The 24,163-nt window shown below is 46.2% G+C and overlaps 1 protein-coding gene across 7 annotated transcripts in view; it reads left to right on the forward strand.

Annotated features, from left to right (window-relative positions):
• The first annotated feature begins 5,239 nt into the window (after nucleotides 1–5,239).
• The window catches only part of NPAS2 (neuronal PAS domain protein 2), a 105,882-nt gene continuing 86,958 nt past the window's right edge, over nucleotides 5,240–24,163 (forward strand). For 2 of the 7 annotated variants that reach the window (XR_008575524.1, XR_008575523.1), the window contains exon 1: nucleotides 5,241–6,772. Coding sequence is in view for 4 of the 7 variants with exons in the window: in XM_054813797.1 (XP_054669772.1) it covers nucleotides 6,456–6,772 (317 nt within the window). In the remaining 3 variants the exon portion in view is untranslated. Of the gene's footprint in view, nucleotides 6,773–24,163 lie in introns of all 7 variants that reach the window. The other 5 variants (XM_054813742.1, XM_054813762.1, XM_054813797.1 and 2 more) reach the window with 4 other exon arrangements.

Below are 24,163 nucleotides of genomic sequence, written 5' to 3' on the forward strand. Positions count from 1 at the left end.
CTTCTCATATGTAGGGGCTGTGTAAGAGTAGATAATGAGAAAGATCTGAGCACATATGCTACAAACATCCTGGAACAAAATCCTCTGAGCTTATTTTTTAAAGTCAGGCAGCTGAATTCAGGCTTACACAATGTCTTGATATTGATAGTTGCTTACTGCTTTGAAAATCATAGATGACGGAGCTTTATATGTGAGGGCAGATCCATATACTCCCGAGTTTGAAGATTTTTTTGTATTTCCTCTGTTATTTATTTAACTTCCATATTTAAATTTTCCATATTTTTACTCACGTGTCATTAATAATAATAACATAATGAGCTTAAGGTAGATGCAAGAGTAGAGTGCTGCACAGAATCAAAAATCAAAACAAGCTGAGAAGAATTTGAAAGAGCAAATGGTGGTAAAAGTTGTAACTCCAAGGTTGTGAGCAAGAACAGTACTCAGGAAAAAAGAGAGGAGGGAACAATTAGCAAAGAATTTGGAAAACTCTGCAGAATCCTGAAAGTGAGGATGAACTCCAGGCCTGACCCATCTCCTGCTGAAGTCAGTGGAGAGGGGAATAAGACTAAGGAGAGAGGCAATGGTTTGCTACACCTTCCTGCTGCTCATCAAGAGCTTCTGGAAGAGGTAGAGGACTCTGTGAAACCTGCCAGGAATTAAAATATTTGTACAGATCCATAGGGACTGTGTCTTGCCAGAAAAATACTACTGGAGTCCAACATTAATGCAGTTGTTTCTCTTAGTGAAGATAAAGCCAAGGCTGCTGTGTTTGCATTCAGACTTCTCCCGACCGTTCGTAAGTCAGTTGTGGCACTACAACGCTTTATTTTATTGGAGAGGGACTGTTTATCAGGGAGTGTAGTGATAGGACAAGGGGTAACGGGTTTAAGCTGAAAGAGGGTCGATTTAGATTAGATGTTAGGAAGAAATTGTTCACTGTGAGGGTGGTGAGGCACTGGAACAGGCTGCCCAGAGAAGCTGTGGATGCCCCCTCCCTGGAAGTGTTCAAGGCCAGGTTGGATGGGGCTTTGGGCAACCTGGTCTATTGGAGGGTGTCCCTGCCCATGGCAGGGGGGTTGGAACTAGGTGATCTTTGAGGTCCCTTCCAACCCAAACCATTCTGTGATTCTATGATTCTATATCTTCTGTTCCACTGGGACTTCCAGAGAAAAATAGCAGATTCTTTACTCCTGGGTTTGAGTTTTCTTGAACAGCTCTCAAAGCTGAACAAGCTCCATCAGCCTGATTTCAGACCAGAGCCTTTCTCCCAGGTACAGCGATGCCATAATTCCTTATTTGTGTCAACCATCATAGTCCCACTGAAACCTGACTTGGCCACGAAATGTATTACCATCCTGCTGCGAGTGAACGAAAGGTTTTGTATGGACCAAGAGGAGCACTAGCACAAAGGCCACTGTCAACCAGAAGGTAGGTGGATCATGTCTTTCCCATATGAGAAGCAATTATTTCCACAGCCTTGAGCTTTGGCTCACCAGGCCGACACACGCGCATACAGCACGCTCTGTGGCAATTGAGTGCATACGTACTGCTCGTCCTGCAGAACTGTTTTGCTTCACAAGAAGGCTGTAAATGCTCAGTCACAAGGTTGCCAGGCAGTGGTAGGCTTCAGGGATTTCTGTGCACCCGAAAGCAATTTCAGCCCTTCCAGACATTGTCTATTCAATGATTAGTCACTAATTTTTCAGCACATGCATTCTTCCTCCCCACTCCTTGCATTGACCACTTAAACAAAACCTGAAAACCCTTTTTTGAATAAGCTGGGAAAGTCAAACCTTCAGGTAAGTTGTATACATGACTAAGTTCTTCCATGAAAACCCTGGCAATGGATAAATTTTTGCTTCAAAATGGATCAGACTAAGGTAAGTTCAAATCAGCAAATTGGCTCTTGTCTTGTAATGACCATGCAGAAGAGCAGGGAGCTTGGTTTTCTAGCTGAAGAGACTCTGAAGACCCATCAGGCATCCTGCTGCAGCGCTTGGGGCAGCAGCAGTAGGACGCATCTGAAGTCCATTTCTCTGTGGCATCTCTCTGCCTTTCCCTGATTTGAAGGCTGTGCTGCCGGTTGATAAGTATGCACTACCTCTACCTCCCTCAGGAGGCTGTAAGGTGCAGAATGAAAAATAATGCTGATCCTCTGAAGACTGTTTCTCCCTGCAGAAACCTCTGCCAAAATTGGTTACAGAAGTGTGTTACCCAAAGGAGGAGCTCCCTGCATCTGTCCTTGTGCTCCCATGCTCACCTCCCCTAGCCAGCCCAGCTGGAAAGCAGTGCAGAGGTCCCAGCAGCCATGGCTGGTGCAACTTCTTCGACTAACAGGAGCCACTAGATTTATCTGCCATGTATTTGCCCTAGTTGCTCTCTCTTTCGGCATGGAAAGCAGGGAGGCAAGTGGCTCAAGGTCTGTCTTGCCCTTTAATTAATATTAACCAAATTAATCCTTGTCCATCTCCTTCTTACTGACTTGAAAACCCAATAGTGTTGTATTCAGTGCAGTTTGATCTGCAATTAGGTCCTTAATTATTTTCCATCACGCCCCTCTCTCCCAGTGTGTCATCCCTAACTTTTGCATCACTGTCGCCATTTATGTTGATTAGAGGATGATTATTTGGGGGACTCCTTTTTATTTCTACACAAACACTAATCCAAATGTAGGCTTCATATGAAAATTATCAGCTGCAAATTGCATCTCATTTTCCCGCAACATGTACTTGTGTCTGTTAAAGGTTAAAAGTGCCGATATTGCATAGGTAATGCTTAAGGTAATGCTTGTGCTTCCAGGTTGTGGGGACCAGGCTCTGGCTCTGGAGCCAAGCGATGCCCAAGGTAGCTCCTTCCTTGAGGGTTGCATCATGTGGCAGTGGTGGCACCACATAATCTGAATCCCTGACAGTGAGAGAAAGCAAGCCAGCGGAGTTAAGCCCCGTATGTCCAGGCTGAACTCACACCCAACCCCACATCCCTCCCATGGGCTTGCCACAATGGAGCAGTGGGGTTCCAGGGAAGTCGCTGTCCTCTCCTGCTCCTCCCCTCGGCCCTCCGCCCTGGGAGGCACCTAGCTTGTGGTTCACGGCCCATTGAAAACCCTGCTGTGTCATTTCTGGGCTGCGAAGGTTGGCCAGACTATTCTAGTCGAAACAAAAGGGATTGCAGCTTTGGATCGCAGGCTCCTGCTGTCCGAAAAGTTACTGATATTTCATGACTATAAAACAATTTAATTTTTTTAAGAAATTGAACGCTGGGCTCCTTCCCTAAAGTTCTTACGTGTGGCATCTAGAGTAACCCTCTGGTTGATTTCCAAACCAACCGCAGTGTTGACAGTATTGAGTTATTTCCCATATGTCACCGGACCGAGAGAAAGGCTGCATGTTTTGAATGGCTGGTATTTCACAACCGGACTCAGGTATGCGCTGGGAAAAGCCTGCCTCACCCTCAGCCAATCTGCTGTTTGTTGCCCTAATTAAAGTTTACACTGGTAACCTAGGGAATGAATGAAGAAACAAACCTTAACCAGTCTCACTTCTTCACTTGTGCAATGGAGTCCTTAGAAATTCACAGGGAAAATGTTAAAACATTTGTAATTTTGTACATACGCCCCTATGTCTCTCTGGTTGCCTTTCTCAGCGTGGTATTTTCCTCAAGGTACTTGGTTTCCCAGCTTTTGAAAGCATAGGGTTGTTTTGGGGGCAGGGTTTTGGTAGGTTTTCAAAAGGACTGGAATATCAAATCATGTGGTGTATGTAATCATGGGAAGTTCCTTTTCTCTAACCTTACAAGGCTTGAAGATTTTATGTTATACTTCATTGTGCAACACAAGAAAAATACCTCAGGAACAGAAATGTCTTTTATTCCACTCCCCATGTATCTGATGCTTTATTCCCTCAGGCACTACTTGTTTGCCAAAGGATTGTTTAACCACTGTTTGACAATTTCCAAATGGGAAAAAATGCTGGGTTTCATCCAAAGGAAGGGAGGAGCTTTTCAAAGTTTTGTATTTAATCTTGGTTAAAAGTAAACAACTTTACCCTTTCAACATTAGTCATGCCTGTTGTATAAAGTACGGTGTAAAAGTGCTCAGCAAAAGAGCGCGACGTTTTTCCATACTTCGTAATTATTAACATTTGCATTTGGGATTGAATCTGACCAAATAACTGGCTGGATGTGCCATACGGGGGGAGCTGTGCACCACGGCGGCGTAACGGGGTGAGCTGGGTGGTGGGGGTGGTGGGAGAAGCAGCACGGCTCCTCGCTGGAGCAACCTGCAGCCCACATGCTGCGCCCACACACGCACACGCCGTGTGGGCAGAGGTCTCTGCTGGCTGGTATTTTGCAAGGATTAACGTGTCTTTACAAGGGAGGCCAGGGGAGATGGGAAAACAGCCCCCACCACCCAACACGAACTCTGCTGGCACAGGTATGGCAGTGCAGCCAGGCCCTTCTGGCGGGGACAAAGCTCGCACCAGCTAAAGGGGCTTCTCCCTCCTCAGCAAATCCCTTCTCCGAACAAAAAATGCAATTCTCCTAAAAAGCAAATACTGTATCCCAGGGGGAGACCCCTTCTGCGGGTGGAAGAAGTGCCTACTCCACGTGTTTCTTTGGCATAGCAATGGGGAGAGGGGGGGTTGGCCGGGTGGACACAGCACTGCCGGCAAGCCCCGGCCGTGCAGAGGCCGTGCGAGGGCGACAGCGGGCAGGGGGCAATAGCCGGCGGGGCCCGGGAGAGGCGGGCAGGGGGCAATAGCCGGCGGGGCCCGGGAGAAGCGGGCAGGGCGGCGGGCCCGGCGCTGCCGCTGGCAGGAGGCGCGGGGAGAGCGGGACTTGGGAGGCGGAGGGGATACCGGCGGGCTGCGCCCAAGCCGTGCCCCTCGCTCCCCGCGCATTTCTGCCCTCCTTGGGGGAGAAGGGCAACCCCAGACCTCCCTCTCAGCCGCCGTCAGAAGTCTGCAGGAATGCCCGGCGAGGCGAAAGCAAGGCTCCGAATCAACACCTCCTCCCAGGCTTCAGTACACTTCCTTATCTCTCACTGGCCACTTTGCAGCAGGAGTATTAGGCAAAAAAAAAAAAAATGCAAAGTGGGGAATAAAAAGAATGACCTACTTTGCAACAAGAAAAAAAAAAAAAGCTCTCTGTCAAGGTTTTGCTCTCATTGCCGGTGCGGCGTTGCATAACCAAATCGGGAGCTCCTGCCTGTGCCCGGGGAGGCCGGGAACCCGCCCCGGGGCAGCGCGGTGCCGTGCCCCGCTCCGGCTCGGCTCCCGCGGCCACCGCCGCCGCCGGGGGAGCGGGCACGGGCAGGGCGCAGGGTCACCCCCCGGGCCGGGGGCCGAGCAGGGAGGGCATCCCCAGCCCGCCGAGCGAAGCCGAGCCGAGCCGAGCCGAGCCGAGCCGGGGCCCCGCCGGGGCGCCCCGGGAGCCGGCGGCCGGGCATTCGGGCACAGCCCTGCCCGGCGGGGTCGGCGGCACCGTGGCCGGCTGGCGTGGCGGCGGCTGCCGGGGTCAGGCTGTAGGGGCGGCCGCCGGTGCAGCGCGGGGACGTCGCTATAAACATATGTAAACGCGGGCACGCTGGGGTTTGCTCGAGGCGTTGTGAAACCATCCTTGATGCGGGGCTGGCTTTTGGTTGAGGTTTTTATTATTTATTTTTTTTTCCCCTGCTTCCCCTTTCGTTCTCTTTCCAGCTTCTCCTTTTCTTGGATCCTCGCCTGTCTCCTCCCACAGAACGAAAGAGAGAGAGAGAAAAAAAAAAAAAAGGTCACGTATGTTTGGAAAAATATGTAGGTCAGTGGAACATTCCCTGCACTTGTGCACAGGGAGCCGGGGCGGGAGAGCTCCGCCGCAGCCCTCTCGCTACCCACCGCCCCAGCCCGGCCCTCCCGGAGCTCGCCGCGGGGAGGGGGGAGGCGTGCGCCGGGTTCCCTCTCCCCCTCCCTGACCCATTTTGCGCACCGGCCTCGGGTTTGGGCTCTCCCCATACCCCCAACCCCGCTCCCTACCGGGGAAGGTGAGCGAGCGGCGGAGGAAGCCGGCGCAGGAGAACCGCCGCCGCCGCCAGCCGCTGGGGCCGCGGCTGCCCATGGGCTGAGGGAGCGGGGCGGCGGCCCGGCGGCGGGGGGCAGGCGAGGGGAGGCGGCGGCGGGCGGCGATGAAGGGCCGGCGGAGAGGATGCCCCCGCCTCGCCCGCCGGGCTCCAACTTCGCGGAGAACTATCGGCCCCGCAGCCCCCGCGCCCGCCCTACCTCTCCCGGCCGCGCGTCCAACTTAATGCCCCAGCGGGAGCCCCAGCCAGCAGCCCCCCCGGCCCCCGGCCTTTCCCCCCCCCCGCAGCAGCCCGGGCTCCCGGCGGCCTCCCGCTGCCGGCGGAGCCCCTGGCCCCGGCGCGCGTGGGTCCCGCGGCGCCCGGGGCGGCGGCAGCGCGGCATGCGGCGGCCCCGCGCACCATGAGACACGGCACCGGCACCGGCACCGGCGGCAGGCAGGAGGCGGGCAGCGTCCCCGGCTCCTCGTCGGCGAGGAAGAGTTTGCCGGCTCCCGAGGCCGGCCTCCTGCGCGGCTGGAGCAGCGGCGGCCGCTGCCGCAGCGGCACCGGCAGGCACCGGAAAAGCGGCGGCATCCAGCCCGGCGGCACGAGCACCGGCACCGCCGGCACCGGCACCGGCGGCGGATCCCGCGCCCAGGTGGCCACCGCGGACAGCAGCAGCGGCGGCGGCGGCGGCTGGGGCTTCCCCGCCGCGCTCCCGCAGCACCGGCACCCCAGGTAACGCGCGGCCCTGCGGCCCCGGCCCTCCCTCCGCCCCGCGGGGCGCCCACCCGCGACACCCGAGCCGGGGGGGGGGGGCGCCCGCTGGCGGCACCCACGCGGGATGCCAGCCCACGCGTGACCCTCCGCGGCGGCGATCGGGGTCAGCTCCCCTCCGTCCCACGCACCGCGGGGGTCGCGGACGTGCCCGGCGGTGCGGGGTGGCATCGCCTCTGCCGCGGGAAAGTTTCCGTGGGGAGCATGCTGTGTCTGTCCCGGCCGGGCTGGCGGGGTCCGGCCGGGCTGGCCCCTCCCGTTGGAAAAATAAGTTGCCCCCCAAGCTATCCCCCTGCCCATCTCGTTTCGGTGCGGGTGGCAGTTTCCTGACGTTGGGCGTTCTTTTAGGCTAGACTGGAACAGGGTCTGCGACGCGACCGGGCAGTATTTGATCAAACAAAACTTCCAGTAAGACCAGTGGGATTTTTGAATAGGCGAAGGCTGCCAGTGGGAGCAGAGGTTGTGTCGTGTGCCGGGAGAGCCCTGCTGCTGCTGCAGCCCTGCGCCGGGCTCCGACTTGTTCCTCTTCAGTGTGCAGAACGGGGGGAAATCTTAAATCCACGGCTGAGTGGCAATGCGGGAAGATGCAGAACTCTTCTTTCACGAAGAGTTGTGCGGTGGTGTTTTCCTTGATGGTCACTGGTCTGATTTGTCAATTAACAAGTACGCTCATCCAGAAACTTTCCTCCGTACTCCTTAACCGTCTACAGGATGGCAGTTTACTTTCACTCAAGTGACTCAGAAATAATTAGCAGTTATAAGCATTACAGCCAGCAGAGGAACGTGAATATTCACGGTGCTAAATCTCCAGAAGGGCTGCAGGGTTCCCTCGGACGAGCACGGCTAACCTGAGCATTCAGCTCAACAAGTGGCCGCCTCTTGAAGTGGAAAATTATTTCTCTCTTACCCCAGCGTGAAATGTTAATTTGTATCCCACCGTGGGTTTAGTTTGTTTGGTGATACTAAATAATTAGTGTTCACAGTTTCCAGACCTAGCCAGCTCATCCGATGATCCGTGTCCGATTCTCAGAGCTGTCAGCTGGTGGAGGGCCCAATCCTGCATATGTTTCTGTAGATGAATATTGACACAGAGTCGCTCTGCAGGGATGGCCTGGAAACAGGAGTATTTGAAGAACGTAATTGCCAAGCTGTGCACTGTCTTACTGAATATGTGAAAACGAAGGTTTTCCAGAACCAGATATCCAACACCAGGGTGATTCCCCAAGCTGGCAGCACTTCTGTGCCCTGCTCCGAAGCCTGGAGACAGTAGGCTTGCCTAAAACTGCTTTCCCTCCTGAATAAAAGGTGTCACCCTGCGTGTGTGCAGGATTGAACCCACGGACTAGACTTTACAGAATTACGACTATTGCCCCATTTTCTAGCCTAGAGCATGTGAGAGCACTTGCAGGAATTGTTATTTCATCATAGGCAGTAATGTTGTCTACAGTTAAAATTATCTAGTGCTTTCCAGTACAATGCTCTCCTCTCAGGTGCTTATGCATTTGCTAAGCTAAAAACTAGGCTGACATTTTCCAGGCTGAGTGTTTGCTGAAGACAGACTCTCTTTGGGAAGTTTCAGATGAAATGGTTCAGCTATTTCTGAGAACGTGGTTAGAGGGAAATGTATTCTTTGGCCATGCATCTGACAAAGATGGTTTAGGTATACATCACCCTGCATTAGGAGACCTTGATCTTTCTTTTTCTGTGAATCTGCATTTTTTTGGCTATGTTGAGAAACACTTTCATTGAGACTGTTGAATTCTTGTGGCTTGGTGTTTTGGAGCAGGAAAAAGATACTTGGCTTGGGATCAATCTTGTGATGGGGGTGTGCCTTATCTTGAGCCTATGAAAATCTTCCAGAATTTCTCTCAGTTAGCATTTTGTCACAACACTCAGGTTGCGCACTCTCGGTGGAGGGATGTTGAGGGCTTGACTGTTGCACTCACTTGCTGAAGATGCTCTCAGCGCGGAGCGTGCTGAACACCCCAGCGTTGTTAGGAGCTGAGCAACTTCTCATCTTCCCGGGAAGAATGAGGACACTCCAGTTGGTGGCTGAAGGGCTGAGTGGATTTCCCCCCCGCAGTTATTCTTCCCAGATGTTACTGCTATGGTGAGCACCATAAGGAGGGAGAACTGAAGCCTGTCACAGCTGTGTCTTCGGTGGCAGGGTGTGCCTGCTGATGCAGAGGCAGGGTGGGGAAGGGGGAGGAAACTGCTTAATTCATATGCATGGTGACAAGAAATGGTGGGACTAGAATGGAGAAGTATTCGTGATGGAGGCATGGGAAAAGTGAAGAGCAGGGAACTCAAATTAAGTCAAAGGACTTGATGGGGTTGTAGATGACAAAGCTTGGTAACAAGGTGCAGGAAACTGTAGATAGAGGTGGAAAACCCAGACCAAGAGAAAGAATTGTGGGCAGAAAAAGGTGACGGGAGACTTGTGATGGACCAGGACAGGACATATGAGCCTACAAAAACCACGGTTTCCAATGATGCCATGGTCTTTCAGTGATCAGATCATGGTACTACTGCTTTTTCATCCTTTTCATCTTCCTCTTCACACTACCTACTGTGTTCTTCAGCCCCTGCCTCTGCTTCTTTGCCCTTCTCCTGGTCTCCTTAAAGCAATTGTTGCTGTCTCCTTGCCGTGAGGAGCAACTGTTGTTGCTCCAGTCATGGACCTTGGACCTGGAGAGGAGCTATCTCCATTGTGGAGCCCAGGCTCTGGAGTCACGCTGAGCCCATGTGTTTGTTCTCCTCCTTATCCTGTACCCCACCATCAGACAGCACCCCAGGGAGCAGGACCTGGCACCAGGGCTAGTCTCAGTCCTTCACCGTGGTGTCTGCCCACCTTCTCCTAGCACCGGGTTTGCTGTGGACAGGATGGTAACATTGTATGACCCAGTTAAGTCTAAGTGGACCTAAAGGACTCAACCCAGTTGGTGGCTGCTGCAGTAGGCTAGGGTGAGTTTTCCACTTTTTGAACTGGAGGAAGAATTTGTAGCTCAGTATATTAACAATACATCAAAATAGTGAAGCCCCGTGGAAAAAAATAGTATGTAATCATGTAACTGATGTTGCATTGTAACACATTTGTATAAGGTAGGAAATTTAAGATCAACAACTGATGATTTTGATTTGTAACTCTAGCATTCTTTGAGGATAGGACGTTTTGCACAGCAAATGTAATGATTTAAATAATCATTGCCTGTGTTCAACCATAAGTTTTGAGCAATCAGATTACTTACATCAATATACAATTGATGATTGTAAATATCATACAGTCGAAAATGACAAAGAAATGTGTGGTTTATGTGCACTTCATTGCTTTTCTTTCTAAGCTGGACAGTATAAAATTTAAATCACTTTCATTTGTGTTTATACTTTTGCTTTCAGGCTCTTAGGGCAGATGCACTTGAGTTGCAGATTTTGTAGGGGTATCTGTATAAAACCTAGTCATTTTCTTAGGTTTGGATTAGCTTTCTGTTAATCCTTGATCTTATTAAAACTTGGGTTTGGAAAACTAGGCTGAGGCCGTGCAAATATTTGTATTTTTGCTGATTTAATTCAGTCAGAAATCAGCATCAGCTAATAGACTGACTTTATGAGACTGATTACTGAAGTTTGAAAAGGAAACACCATGTAACTATATTCAAGCAGAATGTATAGATGGTGGTGGATTTGTTTATGTAATGGTGCTTTTGGTATTTTTGGGAGGGCCTAAAGGCCTTACTCTTTGTTGTGACCTGCTATGGGCCACACAGGATGTATATACCAGTATATCGCCAGCTGAGTTCAGAAATATGAATTGCAGGGCAGGAACGGCAAGGGGGTGAGAAGGGATGTGGTCCTGTAGGCTCTTGCTTGGAGTAAGCAGCTGAGAAACTGCAGACATGTTTCACTCTCCACTCCTGCATTTATCTTGCAGTGGCTCAGGGATGTCAGCAGATTAGGTTGAGGGATTTTGGGGCACGGCTTTCTTGGTTTTGTACGCATAAATTTGATGTACGTTTTGGGGGTTGAGGAGTAAGTACTGGGTTTTATGTTTCTCTTCCTCTTTCTCTTCTCCCTGAAGGCAAACCATGAAGCACAACTTAGTCCAACCAAAATGTTGTGTTAAATTACACTTTGGTAAAGACATTTCTGTTCCTTCATCCAAGGATCATTGGTAGAGATCAGTGTTCCTGCATGCTGCCTGCTATCTTTTGGGAGGAATATATTGCCTTAAGCACCTCCAATGCTAATTTTAATCCTGCTTCAGTCTAAAAATTCACCTGTGGCTTCAGAAAAATAAAACTCACAGAAGTTAGGTCACTGGTGAGTTTGGACCTTTGTCACTAGAAAACACTATTGCCACACGCGTTGCCCTGTACTGTGTCAGTACCTGCCTGCTGTTCCTTGTCCTGTCCTTCGACTGCAGGCTCTTTGAGGCAACGCCATCTCTTTCTTCTCTGCCTGCGCAGCAGGTAGCATGCCCAGAGCTCCAAGATACTCCAAAAATGACCATGTAAGTGGTGGGAACAGGGAGGTTATCTCACCTTCTCCTGCTTGGGCACAAGTCTGTGTGAAAACAGCTGGTCTTTTGCTGGCCTGATTGTGACGGAAGGTGTTTTTAAGCTGTTTTACCACTGTTCTTAGGGATTTGTGCATAAAATAGATTTCTAGCCAAGTGAAATGATGGTATGGGAAAAAAATCTAAAGGATGTGCATGTGCATTTGAGATCAGAATGGAAATTTGGAAGTTCAGGTATAAAACCTCTTTGTCACTTCAAAACATACAAGAAGTGCTAGCATGACAGAGTATCATCTACTGGGACATTTCAATCACCCTTTCTCTTTGAGTGTCTTCATGTCAGATGAATGTAATATGCATGCCAGGCTGAAAGCTAATATAAGAAAGTATATGTGACCCAAACAAAAATCATAGAAATTTATGGCTACAGGTCACTGAAGATGCAGAAAGTTAGATAAAATCTTCTATAGAAAACTCGGAAAAAAATCAATGCAATGCTCAGATGTGAGGTTTTTTAAAAAAAGGGCAAATAGAACATTAAGGATTATTTTGAAAAGAATGGAAAACAATAAAAAAGAATCCCATTATTTCACTGTATAAACTATGGTGTGCCCACATCTTCAGTACCATGTTGTTGATCACCCCACCTCAAAGGTCTGTAGTGGTGAGGGAGGACATTCAGAGAGAGGCAGCAAAGGTGATCAGAGGAACAGAGCGGCTCCTGCCTGAGGAATGACTACGCTGATAAAGCAATGCAACAGAAATCTGTAAAATTAAGCAAAGCATGGAGAAGGCAAACTGGGAATGACTGTTCACAGCGACAGCAGCGGAGGGCGTCGGGTGAAGCAGGAAGTTGTGGGGATGGAAACAAAAGGAGGTGGCTCTTCACGTGGCGTGGTCAGGCTGCCGAGCTCCTCACCACAGGATGTGGATGCTGAGAGGTTACATCAGCTAATGAGGTGACTGGATGAGTTCATGGAAGAGAAATCCATCAAGGGCTATTAAATACAAAACCACTGCCTCTGGCTTAGGAAGTTTTGAGCTGCAAATTCTTGGAAGCTCGATGAGTATCCTGAGGAAATATCACCATTGGTTTGCCTTGTTCTTATAGTCACCCCTCGTCACCAGTGTCCGGCCACGGCTGAGGTGAGGTGCCAAGCCAGGGGATCCCCCCGGCCATGTCTGCTCTGCAAAATGAAGTGCTCCAGTGTCTGGCCCCCTAGGCTCCCAAGGCCGAGGGGGTCCCGGGGGTTTGCACCTTCACTGCCCAGGGCTGGCCCCATTATAGCACATCTGCTGCAGAAAGAGCTGGTTGGAAGAAGGTAGTTGAAGTGCTCCACAGCAGAACCAGGGTGTGAGCTAGAACTTCAGCAGCGCTTCAAAAAGCAGGGTACAGTGCTTACACTTGCTCCCTGGTGTCCTATTATTGAGCTGTGCAGGCATGGCGAGGATAGACAGCCTTATCTTCTTGGGTTCAAGTAGGTTCAGAAAGCAATTATATTCACGGAAGCAATCCCACCAAGAGGCGTTGAATACCAAGATACAATGCCTGGCTGAAGAAGTCTCCGCTGGGAGACTGTAATATTGCTACACGCCCGCCCTGCTTGCGCAGGCTTCCCGAGCCTTTGCTGCTGCCCGGTGTCAGGGAGAGAATTTGAGGCAAGGTGGTCATCTTCCCTGACCTGGTGTTGCTGTAGTTACGGTTTTATCTGTCTGCGCGAGACCAGGCTTTGAAATCCTGAACTGAGACTGTGAGGATGCATTGGAAATTAATTTTCTCCAGCTATCCACTTAACCACTGGTTAAAACAATAATGTTGCGTTGACTGCTGTTTACTAAACCAGACAATTTGCTTAATCATCTGAAAGGCAGATTTTAAAGCCCTAAATCGTACTTACCATGGCTGTGCTAAGCCGAAGACTGTGTATTGCTGTTCACTTAAGCAATGGTCAAAGCACGATGCATTCAACTGTAACTCACGCTGATGGTATTTGCTAGCTTTTACATGAGGTCTATTGCTATTGAAACAACAGCAACAATCCCAAACTCAGCAATGTGTAAGTCCTTCTGATCGTTTCTTAAAATTTCTAGATGCTAACTGGTACAGAAACTCCGATACAGCACTTAATGGAGCTCGCAACGGCCTAGCCGTGTTTTCGGGCTACTTTATGTAATAAAATGGCAGGCCCTTACCCAGCTTGCGCAAGCGAGGTTGCATAAGCAGCCTGGGGAAACAACTGGAGCTCCAAGAGCCCTCCTGAATCCTGCACGTCTTGTTTGATCTCATTTAACATTATTTAATAAGCGATATTAACCTCTCCCCTCCTCATGTTATCTCGCAGCAGTGATACTGATTTAATTTCACATGCAGACCTCACTTTTTAGATAAGTCATCAAACTTTTCACTCAATTGAGCAGTCTGATGTCCGGGTAGCCTTGAATTTTCTGTGATCAGCACTCCATCCAGTTAAAAATAAAAACACATTAAAAACAAAACCTTGAACAGGAAAATACTTGTTTTTCTTTCTCGGTTCTAATTTGGTAACCTTTCTTAAAGTTCATCACTATGGTTTGTTCTATCTTGGGAAAAACAATTTATTATTCAAGCAGCTTTTTTTTTTCTTTAAAAATAGACAATACTGTTCAATCATTGGGAAGAAAACCAGCACGAGAAAATTGTAATCAACTTTAACAAGCTTACAGATGGCAATGAATTTCTTTAAGAATAATTTTAGCCCTGCAAACAATAATAATTGTGTTTGATTATTTATTATCGTTTTGTCATTGATGAACAGACCAGGCTTTTTTCTCTTGATTGCCTCTGTTAAGTGTGTCAGATTTTTAAGCTGGAGAGCAATTTTAATAAGGCAGCTCCCACTTGTAACCTCTAAATCAACAGGTGGATGTAACCGTGCAAAACCTGAGAATTACTGGTTATCTGATTGAGTCCGGGGCCAAATTAATCCAACTTTGAGCATGTCCTAGGCTTATTGGTTTGGGTGGGACACCTCTCATTAATACGTCATGGAGAACTGACATGATATTTCCCATATTATGGCTAGGAATGGTACACTTGCAAAATCTTGTCACTAATAAATATTGCGTGCAACGTGATCAACTGGAGATGGGATATTTTTCAGCTATTCCTAGTTCTCATACAAAATATGTTTTTAGTGGTAATTCTACAGATTTTACTTGTGGTATTTTGTCTGTTCCTGGTTTTGACATCTAAAACAGTAAAAGGTTTTAAATTGGAGGCTTTGCATTAGACGTACCCACATTCCAATTACACTTCCAGTGAGAGTTCCTTTAATTTATGATTTATAAAGAGGAAAACAGCTATATGATTTCTGCATGGACCATTAAGGCCACCACTTAGGCAGAATCTTCATCCCGTTCATCAGCTGAGCATCAAGCTTTTTTCATTTGCTTTACCTTTGGTTACCAAGCTGAGAAGAATATTTTATTCTCCAATGTACTTATCTTATGCTTCCTTTTTAATATATTAATACAATATTTGGGAAAGATACCTTCACACAAACAGCCTACTCAAACAATAGTTCTGTGAACCAGATGGGTGCATTTCCAACAATTTCAGCAAGAGCAATACTGACAAAAAATAATTAGGTCACTCATATTCAGTCTCATGTTTGTATTTTTTATAAGAAGGACTGAAGAATCTTGTTTATTTTCTAGGCTGTCACTGAAGTAAATGGAAACTTTGCTGGAATAATTCTGAACCTTTAATTTGATTGTTTGCTAGGTGGTACGAGTCAGCTTTTTCATCCTTTTTCTTTCTGTCCAGCACAAAGGACCTTATTGTCAGCTGATGCACACTGATGTAACTCAGCTGGCTGTAGCGATTACATTTATACTGCCTGGACCCTAATATCCATATTTCTTAAAAAATACATCATCTTTTTCAGCAACAGAATATCTTGCTAGATCTTCCTGTTAGTCAAGTACAAGAAATAAAGCTGCATTTGGTGCCTATCCTGCAAAACTCCCACTGAAATCAAGGGGAGTTTGGCTGACAAAGAATTACTGGCTTGAGCTTCTGAAAGGTCTGAACTTGCTCTGTCACTTTTTGGTTTTGAGGTGGGGTTTTTTTGTAATTTTTTAAATTTTATTTTATTTTTATCTCACCTTGCATTTTAACTGTTCCCTCTCCTTCTTTTATATTACTGAATATTTAGCTTTCTTCACTAGGATTTTTGTTATTTTTACTTCAGCCGGGCCTTAGGACCTTCTACGTCCCACCTCACCCTCTCCTCCTTTCTTCTCTCCTCTTACTATCTCGCTCTCTCTTTCAGTTAGCCTTCTGGTATGTTCACCTTCACTGACTACAGCACTGTAAAAAGTTGATACACATCATGCATGCATCCAGGAATTTCATTTAGCTTGTTTAGACCCCTTCTACGTACAGGTGCCTATATTCACGTACTTGCCTTAGGGCCAAGCAGCAGTTTGTAAGATTGGTGATACAGGCAGAGATTTGTTTGCACAATATTCATCTCTGTAATCTTTCCTCCTTTTCTGGGCAGGATCTTAGAAGTTCCTCTGAAGTATTCATGCAGGGTTTCAGCAGTAAATTGAGGTTTGGACTGATAAAATAAATATTTGGCATAGTATTGCAGTCAGAAAAAAAAAATACTTAAGGATTTTGAAGTCTGTGTAAAAGGGGTTTTGTTGAGGGTGACAAAACTGGAAATCTCCAGAGAAGTAGGGGTTTATTCATAATTCTTCTACTGTGCAGTGTTACAAGCTTAGACCATATATATAATGCTTTTTGTGCATCCCTTCTCTGATCCACAAACTAGGGCAGCTTTACAGAGTGTTGGAGGCTACGATCAATTCTGGGTGCCCTTCATAGGCAGGTATCTGAGGGGGGCACTAAGCGGGGGGCTCCGGGGTGCTAAATATATCATTGGCCAAAAGCGGAGCCACAGCGAAGGCTTTTTGGGGCATTGATCCCTCTCGGCGGTTGGGATACATTTAAGGCAGCACCTTGTCACCGCAGGCGTTGTGCTTCCAGCTGTGCAACACCTGACAGCATTGTAGCTTTCCCTGGATGTCCTGGCTCCATTGGTGACCTGCACAAGGGCTCCGGTCGTGTGTGTGTGTGTGTGTCCGCCGCTACCTCTTAATTATTTGCATTTTTCAGATGGAAAGCATTTTGAAAGTGCCAAGTATTGTTATTTTCTTACAAGTTTGACTGAAATTCAAGTTCTTTTCCAGAAAGCCTAATTCATGCTTGTGAAATAAATAGTAGGTGTATGGCTTCTTAATGTATAGCGTAGCATTTCAAACGAATGTCATCAGCTTACTGTTTCTTAGCATCTGGATCCCTGCAGACATACTTCTTAAAGTAAAAGGCATAACGCTAAACTTGCTTATTCTCCCTTAAATAAGCAAACACATTTTCTCTTATTGTAATGGTTACAAATAATTTTTCATGGTCTCCAATTGCCTGTTACTCTGGCAAACCTAAAATGTATCAAAAACTACAGGCTATATATATATAAAGTAATTCCACTTAAAAAGGCATTTCTTCTTCTTTAATGCAGTTTCTATTTGATTTTCTCAAAACCCTCCTCTTCCAAAGAACAATTTAAACCACATCTGAACAATAGATTTATTGGTGTCGACTGAATGAGAAATTTGATAAAGATAGCTTTTCGATTTCCATTAAAAATAGATTATTTTTCAGAGGACCTAAGGCTATATGTTCAATTTTTAACTTTGAATTTCACATTTAGTTTGCCAGGTCTATGATATATATATTTTCAAAGTCCTAATTGGCATTAGACTTGGCATGTTTCTCTGCATATTTTTTCTCAGTGTGAAACTACTAGAGGGTCATTGCGCTGGTTAATGAAAGAGGGCTGATGTTCTTTGTAAGTCGTATTTAAATATTCTTCTATGCAAATTTTGCCTTTTCATGAAAAAAAGTTTAAAGAGACATCTTAAAAAAAATTCCTTAGAAGCGTTGAAAAATGCAGGTTACATTCATTCAAAATCTAGATATCCAGTGGTGGGAAGTGATGACACATTTCAAATTTGCTACTGTATAATTAAGAGGGGATTCCATGTAGGAGATGTAAGCATAAAAATTGGGTATGGCTCTTTACAATGCTGCTAGTTTTGCAGCTGAATTCCTCAGTACTTTTCTTAGAGTGTATAATCAGTTACGCTTGTGCTGATTTAATCAATTATTCTTGTGCACAAACAAACAAACACAAACAAAACCCAGCTAATTTCAGACTGTCTTTGAAAGATCAGAACTAGAGATTTCACTTACAATGAAAGAAGTATTATTTTCAAGCCTCCAGAATGATTTTAAAAATGGCAAAGATATATTTGGGAAGTATCATACTTTTGGGTACCAGCAGCTGCGTATCCTTATGCAAAAGTGGATTTGGCTGAAAGACCAATTCATAAATATTGTATCTGAAGATTGCAGCAAGCTTTCATATTTGCAAGAGATAATGTAAAATGTGCAACATTTTTTTCTTACCCTAAGAAGTTTCAGCTTAAACAGCTCCGTCTCCCAAATCTAATGAATAATGGGCAGCGAACGTTAAGGATCCACGGCTTGTGGAATCGCAGGGGCTGGAGACCGTTGTGTCTGTGGAGGAGGAAAGGTCAGCCTGCTGCGGTCAGTCTGAAAACCCTCCTGCGCGCTGACAAGCTGTGAAGCGGCTTGGAGGTGGGAGATGTCAATAAATAACTTGACTCCTGCACTCCGTGACTTCCCATCTCACGGTCTAGGAGCTTCCAGGCAAGCAACAGACTGCTCCTAGCTGCATTGCCTGGAGAAACCAAGTGGGCGATGGGGGAACCTCTCGTTTCTCTGTTAGAAAAATATCTCTTTTTTTATTTTTTCCCTTTTTTTCTAGACGTCCTCCGCCTTGATCTGCTGTTTGGGGAAGTGAGGGGTGTAGTGGGGGAGGTAAGACTTATCTTTGATCTGATGGCTCCTTTCGTTCTGGGCTGCTCTCCAGGAAAAACTTTTCCCCCTTGGGGACGCAGCATTTTTCACGGCAGAGGCTCTGCGAGCGAGAGCACTGCGGAAGATCCCGAGCTTGCCTGACGTGCGCTTGACATTTTAGCACAGATTCAGCAAAGCAGCTTTATTCAGGTAAACACTTAGGCACATGCTTTTCATTACACATTTGCTCAGAATTTCATCCGAGTTTCTCTCCTGAATATGGAAAGACTTAAGCACATATTTAAGGGTTGAGTAGGTCCCCGGTCTGACTCACGGGTAGCGCAGCGAGGATGGGTTGGATGGAAAGGGAGCGGTCAGTCATCACGGTAGCGTGGCAGCTGAGAAGCGGGACGTACCGCCTGAACGTCAGCACGCTACAAAGGGGCCTTCTTCTGGGAGGCAACATTTATCTGGATGTGGCCCCAAGAAGAGGAGCAGGCCTGGACTTTTTACTTTCATCTGTCTATTTGCTCTCCCATTTCTCTTCATTTTGGATTTCTCTGTGCAGGGCTTGGATGATCTGAAGTAGGTTTATAATTAAAATGAGTTTGGTTGTTCCAGCAACCTCATGTTTGGCAGTTTTAAGATGTACCAATCCGGCACCCCAAAAAGAGGACAGAGTTCTTTTGCAGAATACTTTGGGAGATCTGTATGTAACGGCGGTGCTGTATGCTAAGTCCTCTGAGGATTACTCAGACTGCATCAGTCACAGAAGGTTTCTGAAAATTATTAAGAATTTGTCAGCAGTGAACACATACCCCAACCTTTAGGCTCTTTCTAGCTACTTTATTCATGAAAAATGTTGGTTCACCGTTTTGCCTGCAAAACTTAAATTGATTCAGGCACTGATGTAACCTTTTTTGCTTCTTTTGAGGATCTGAATTATGAATCTAGATTAATGTTTTGCAACACAGAAAGGAAAGAGAAAGGCACTGCAGAGCAAGCTCAGAAATGCTTCTACAGGAAGGTCATTTTGGCGAGCCAGGTCTTCCCTACTGTTAAAGGTCTTTGCTGACAATAATACATGTAAGGGCACAGTGGTAACTTTCTCTAGCAGATATGTATTATATGCAGCTACTTTACTGGCAAAACTAAACTGTTTCCCCAAACAGAATGAGCTATCCCAGCAAAAAGATGTTTCGGGGAAGTATGGTAGTCTTGGCACAAAGATATTTCCAACATAGGGTTCATTGAAGGTTTTTCCACATTCCTCACTGACAATGCCACCCAAAATTTGAAACACAGACTACATCTAAATAGAACATGGGTGATGGGTTCCAAAACCTCGTCTGATGAATAGCCTTAATTGTTGCATTTGTTCTTGCACTTTAACCAGGAGTGTGGCTACAGTGGAGGTCGCATGTTTTTCAGGGACTATAGGGTAGGAAGTGGCTCACTTCAGACCAGCCTTTTTTTCTGTGTTTTAATCTGGAGTTAATAACTTTTTGGATGTTTCTCCCCAGTCTTGTTTCCCAGCTAGCCTATGGGTTTCTTTTGGAGAAGTTTGATGTGAAACTCCTCTCACCCTGCCAGAATGTGACACCCCTTGCAAGACAGAGCAATAACTGGGGAGTCGTGAGACATTTCTGGCATGAACTCAGGCAGCATTGCCCCCATAGCATATTCTTCCATTTAAGAATGATTTTTCATTGCTTTGTCAAATCTTGCAAGACTGCTTTAATCCATATAAGTCTCTGCTGCTACTGCAAAGGATGATCCTGCCTTACTCCCAGTTCTGGACGCTCATTTCTGTTATTTCCCTTGTCCCGGAGCAGTGGGCCAGAGCAGGAAGCTGTTCTTGCTGAAATTTAACCTTTTCTGTGTGTGGATGGGTTAATTTTCAGCTGTTGTGTTTTCCTGAGTTGGTTCACTGTGCAGCCACACAAATGGTGGTGGTGGGGTCAAAGGAGGAAAGTGGGATTTTCTTTGGAGCCAGTGTGGGTTTAAACCACTTTACAGTGTCCACTGAACATTTTCCATACGAGTGACCTGGAGGAGAAGTGGCGACGGGGTTTGTCCTGTGGGGAGCTGGTGTGCGAAGAAATGGAGACTGGGCTGAGACTGTCTGAGGGAAGTGAGCTGGGGAGAAAAATGGGCTAGCTGGAGAGGGAACATGGAGCACGGATGGAATAGAAGATGATGACCAGCAGGAGAAGGAACACTGACAGTGGATGAGGAGCAAGGGAGACAAGGAAAGTTGAGCTGCAATCCACGGCAGTGAGGAGAAAGGAGGGATGAGGAATGGAGAAAGAGCCCCCAGTACGAGCTTGGGTAAGGAGGGGTTGCTGTGGTCAACTGGAAAAAGGGAGTGTGGGAAAGGGAGCAAGCATGGAGATGAGCCTGGGAGAGGGAGGTCAGGGCGGCAATGTGAGCGCAGCACAGTGGGGAGAAAGAAGTTGGAGGAGAAGCCAAGGAGGCCTTTGGGCTGAGCAAAGACTGAAAGTGGGGTTGGAAAGCAGGGGGTGATGCTCCGAGGTGCTTGGGAAGTACCTGGGAATTGGAAAGCCAGAAATAAAAATGCGCTCGTCCTAAAGTGTGGGGCTGGAGCGAGGAGTGTGAGGTACAGAAGGAGCCGTCAGGCTGGAGGTCGGGGAGACAGGCAGGGGCTGCTCGCTCACATGGGCAGCTGGGAGGGGAGCCGGGTGCTGGAGAACTTGGTGCTCCTCTGCTGCCTCAAAGCATGGGGGGACAGCATCTCATCCCTGCCTCTCACTCCTCCTCCTTGTCCCTACCCGCTGCGGGACCCTATGACCACTCCAGCTGCCACAGCTTGTTAGCTGAAGGGACAGGGAGGCTGCTGATGTTTTGGAAATGTCGCAACAATGCCAAGTAATGATGTTTTTCACTGTTTGAAAGACCTAGCAAAGTCACACGCTCACAGAAACTGTATTAAATGCTAACCTCTATGGATGCAAAGTCGAGCACTCAAAAATTAGGAAATAGTATAATTAAGTCTGCCTGTGTAATTTTAATTTATTCACTTCCTGCATGTTCGTTATGATTCAGTACTTAATGATTTAATGATCACACTGTGATCAAATAATTTTTTTTGTTTTGTTGTTGCCGGTCATTTTAAGTCAGGTTAATTTGCTGGCAGTTACCAATCAGTTCACTGAGTCACTGCACAACTCCCCGCATAAGCTGAGTGGGCAGGGAATGGATGTGACCACCTTTGTGCCAGCAATGCTAGCTTAGCTGGCCTGAACAAAGTCTGAAATGACAACATTAACCTCCATGCAACAGGGTAACAACTTCAGTTTTATTAAATGTTGGCAAATCCAGGCAGATTTGTAAATGGGGATATCGTTGTTGAAGAGCCCACACACCTGCAAAGCAAGGACTAACTTTTCTCAAGAACATACCATCGCTACTTCTTAACTCTTTTGGCTGAAATCAGGAATAATTATAATTCCAAGGCAGACACCAGACTGCAAACTTTCAACCCAAGTGGTTTGATGGTGGAAATATTCTGTTTAACCAAGAAAGTTTCTCATACCTGGAAGAACAAGGCAAAGTTTCCTGGCAGGAACTGTCCCCAGACGTGTCCCTAGGAAAGGCAAGAGGTGAGGGAGGTACCATGAGGCTAGCCCTGAATAAAATTCATATTTTCCACAGCCAAATTCATGAATCTTAATAAAACCCTGAAGACTTCAGACTTTCTCCTTGATCATTCTGCGAAGCTGTAGGGGCATTTACTGAGCAAAGCTTTTCTTAGAGGACCTCCTCCCTTTTCTCTTAAAATTATTATTTCTTTCACTTTGGGTCAGAGGAAAAATGGAAAAAATGAAGGTAATTTGTACTTCCACTGGCTGCAAGTGGTCATGTACAAAAACAGGGCTAAGAAGTGGTATATGTACGACACAGCCAAACCATGAAGGGCAGTGTTAGAGTACCTACCGCAGGTAGGGAGTGGACATGCTCAATGGTTGCCCCTGCTAACAGCACTGCCTACTTCAACCAGTTTAGCTGATAACAGGCCCCAAAGATAATTTGGAAGAGCAGGGTGGGCACACAACACAAATATATTTCTGGGTCATGGCCAGTTCCCTTATATCCTCTGTGCCACAGCGGGCAGTGCATGATGGCTGGCTGAGCTTTCCACACCAACGACTAGCTACCGCGTCCAGAGCTACCTGGCACCAGGCAAGCAGTGGCAAGCACATTTAGGATGAGATTCTGACTCTTCCGAACTTCAGTGTGACCAAAATTTGGCCTTTATGACCCAGAGGTTTGGGGCCATGCTGAGGCCATTAGATGCTGTTTCCTGATGCATCCTGTTCTGTTCACCACTTTCTGCTACTTTGCCTCAACACATATCATTTTTTGGCCTCTTTATCTGTTTTAAGAAGGGGGACTTTGTGGTTCAGCAATCTTCATATAGGTCAAGGGCGGGGGGGAAGCATTTTGTTTAATTGCAAAGTATTGCCCTGTTTCTAGTAAGTTATATGGCTAATGAACTAGTTTAAAAGATCGAATTTGACATAGAATTTGTAATTTTTATTTTGAAATGTACGTAATTCAGAAATAATAAATATTGAACCCACAATGCTACTTTCTTGTTTGTTTTCAGGTGTTTCTGCTGCTGATATCTGTTTTGGTATGGTTAAATCAGCCTTACGAGATTTTAAATTTGAAATTCTAACTGGCTTAAATAGACTCATAAACAATTTTTCTTACTAATAGCTAAAGTAATTTTTATGACTACCTTAGTGATATAATTTTCATTTTAAAGAACTATGCACTATTTTTATATCTTAGAAAATATCAGTTGTTCATCTTCAGAACTATGTAAAACTTCAACAGTGCTTCTTTCTGATATGAATTATTTCAAGATTGTCAGTATGTAACCAAACTCTTGAGATCAAACAGACTTTCTAATTAGTTTTCTGATCTTCTAATTACATCTTTTAGAAGCAGATTGACAGGCATTAATGAAACTTTATAATGTATATTTATAATTTACTCTCTACAAAGCCTTGTGCAAAAGGAATTTTATTGTCTATTCATATACTCCTTAAGCTAAGGAAATAAAAACTTTAAGAATCTTGCAGTAATTCCATTGCTTCTTGCTTGCTGAGCTGGAGTTGCATGTGCTGGTTTGTATTGTATCTGTAACTCAACAAGTTATTAAAACTTGTGTTTAAGTTTGAAGTTATTTTTATTGTTGAAGTGACTTGATTACTCTCATGCATCAATGTCTTCAGGAGAGTAATAGGTCTTGTTTCTATCATGTATTTTTACGCTCCAAGCCTATATGTAAGCAAAATATCATCCTTTATTTGTGAGCTGTTTAAGAACAAATCTTTACAGATTTCTCTTATGCTGTGCAAGGCTGGAAAGCTCTGAAAAGAAGAATAATGTAAACAATAAGAATAAAAACCTTCGTGGTGTCCATACGTCACATCCTGTCAGACTGATGCATTAACTTGCTGGATTATGGGCTTCAGTCAGCAAAAAACCAAAGCAAGTAAATAAAAATTTGACCTGTTTTTCCATGTAAATAAAATAGTCAGTAGAATTAAAACCAGTGGAAGGCAGTGGACTTTGCTACAAGAGCAGGCAGAAATTGAAAGCAAATACAAGTTACCTGCCAGATAGCTTTTCAGTAAAGAGAGTCATTCTTTCATTTATCCTTGTATATGGCGACCAAAAGCTCCCCTGTGGACTTTCAAGGGACCCAGCTAACATCTGAAGTCCATCTATTATAGCTACAGTAAATACATTGTTGTCATGGTAATGCAATGATCAAAGTCTGAGGGAAAAACTCCGGCATTTCTATGGTTCATAGTGTGAGATGAAAGGAAGGCTTGACAAGAAATAAAACAGAATTGATAAGCATTTAGTTTAA

The sequence above is a fragment of the Grus americana genome, chromosome 1 (assembly GCF_028858705.1).
Source record: "Grus americana isolate bGruAme1 chromosome 1, bGruAme1.mat, whole genome shotgun sequence".
NCBI lineage: Eukaryota > Metazoa > Chordata > Aves > Gruiformes > Gruidae > Grus > Grus americana.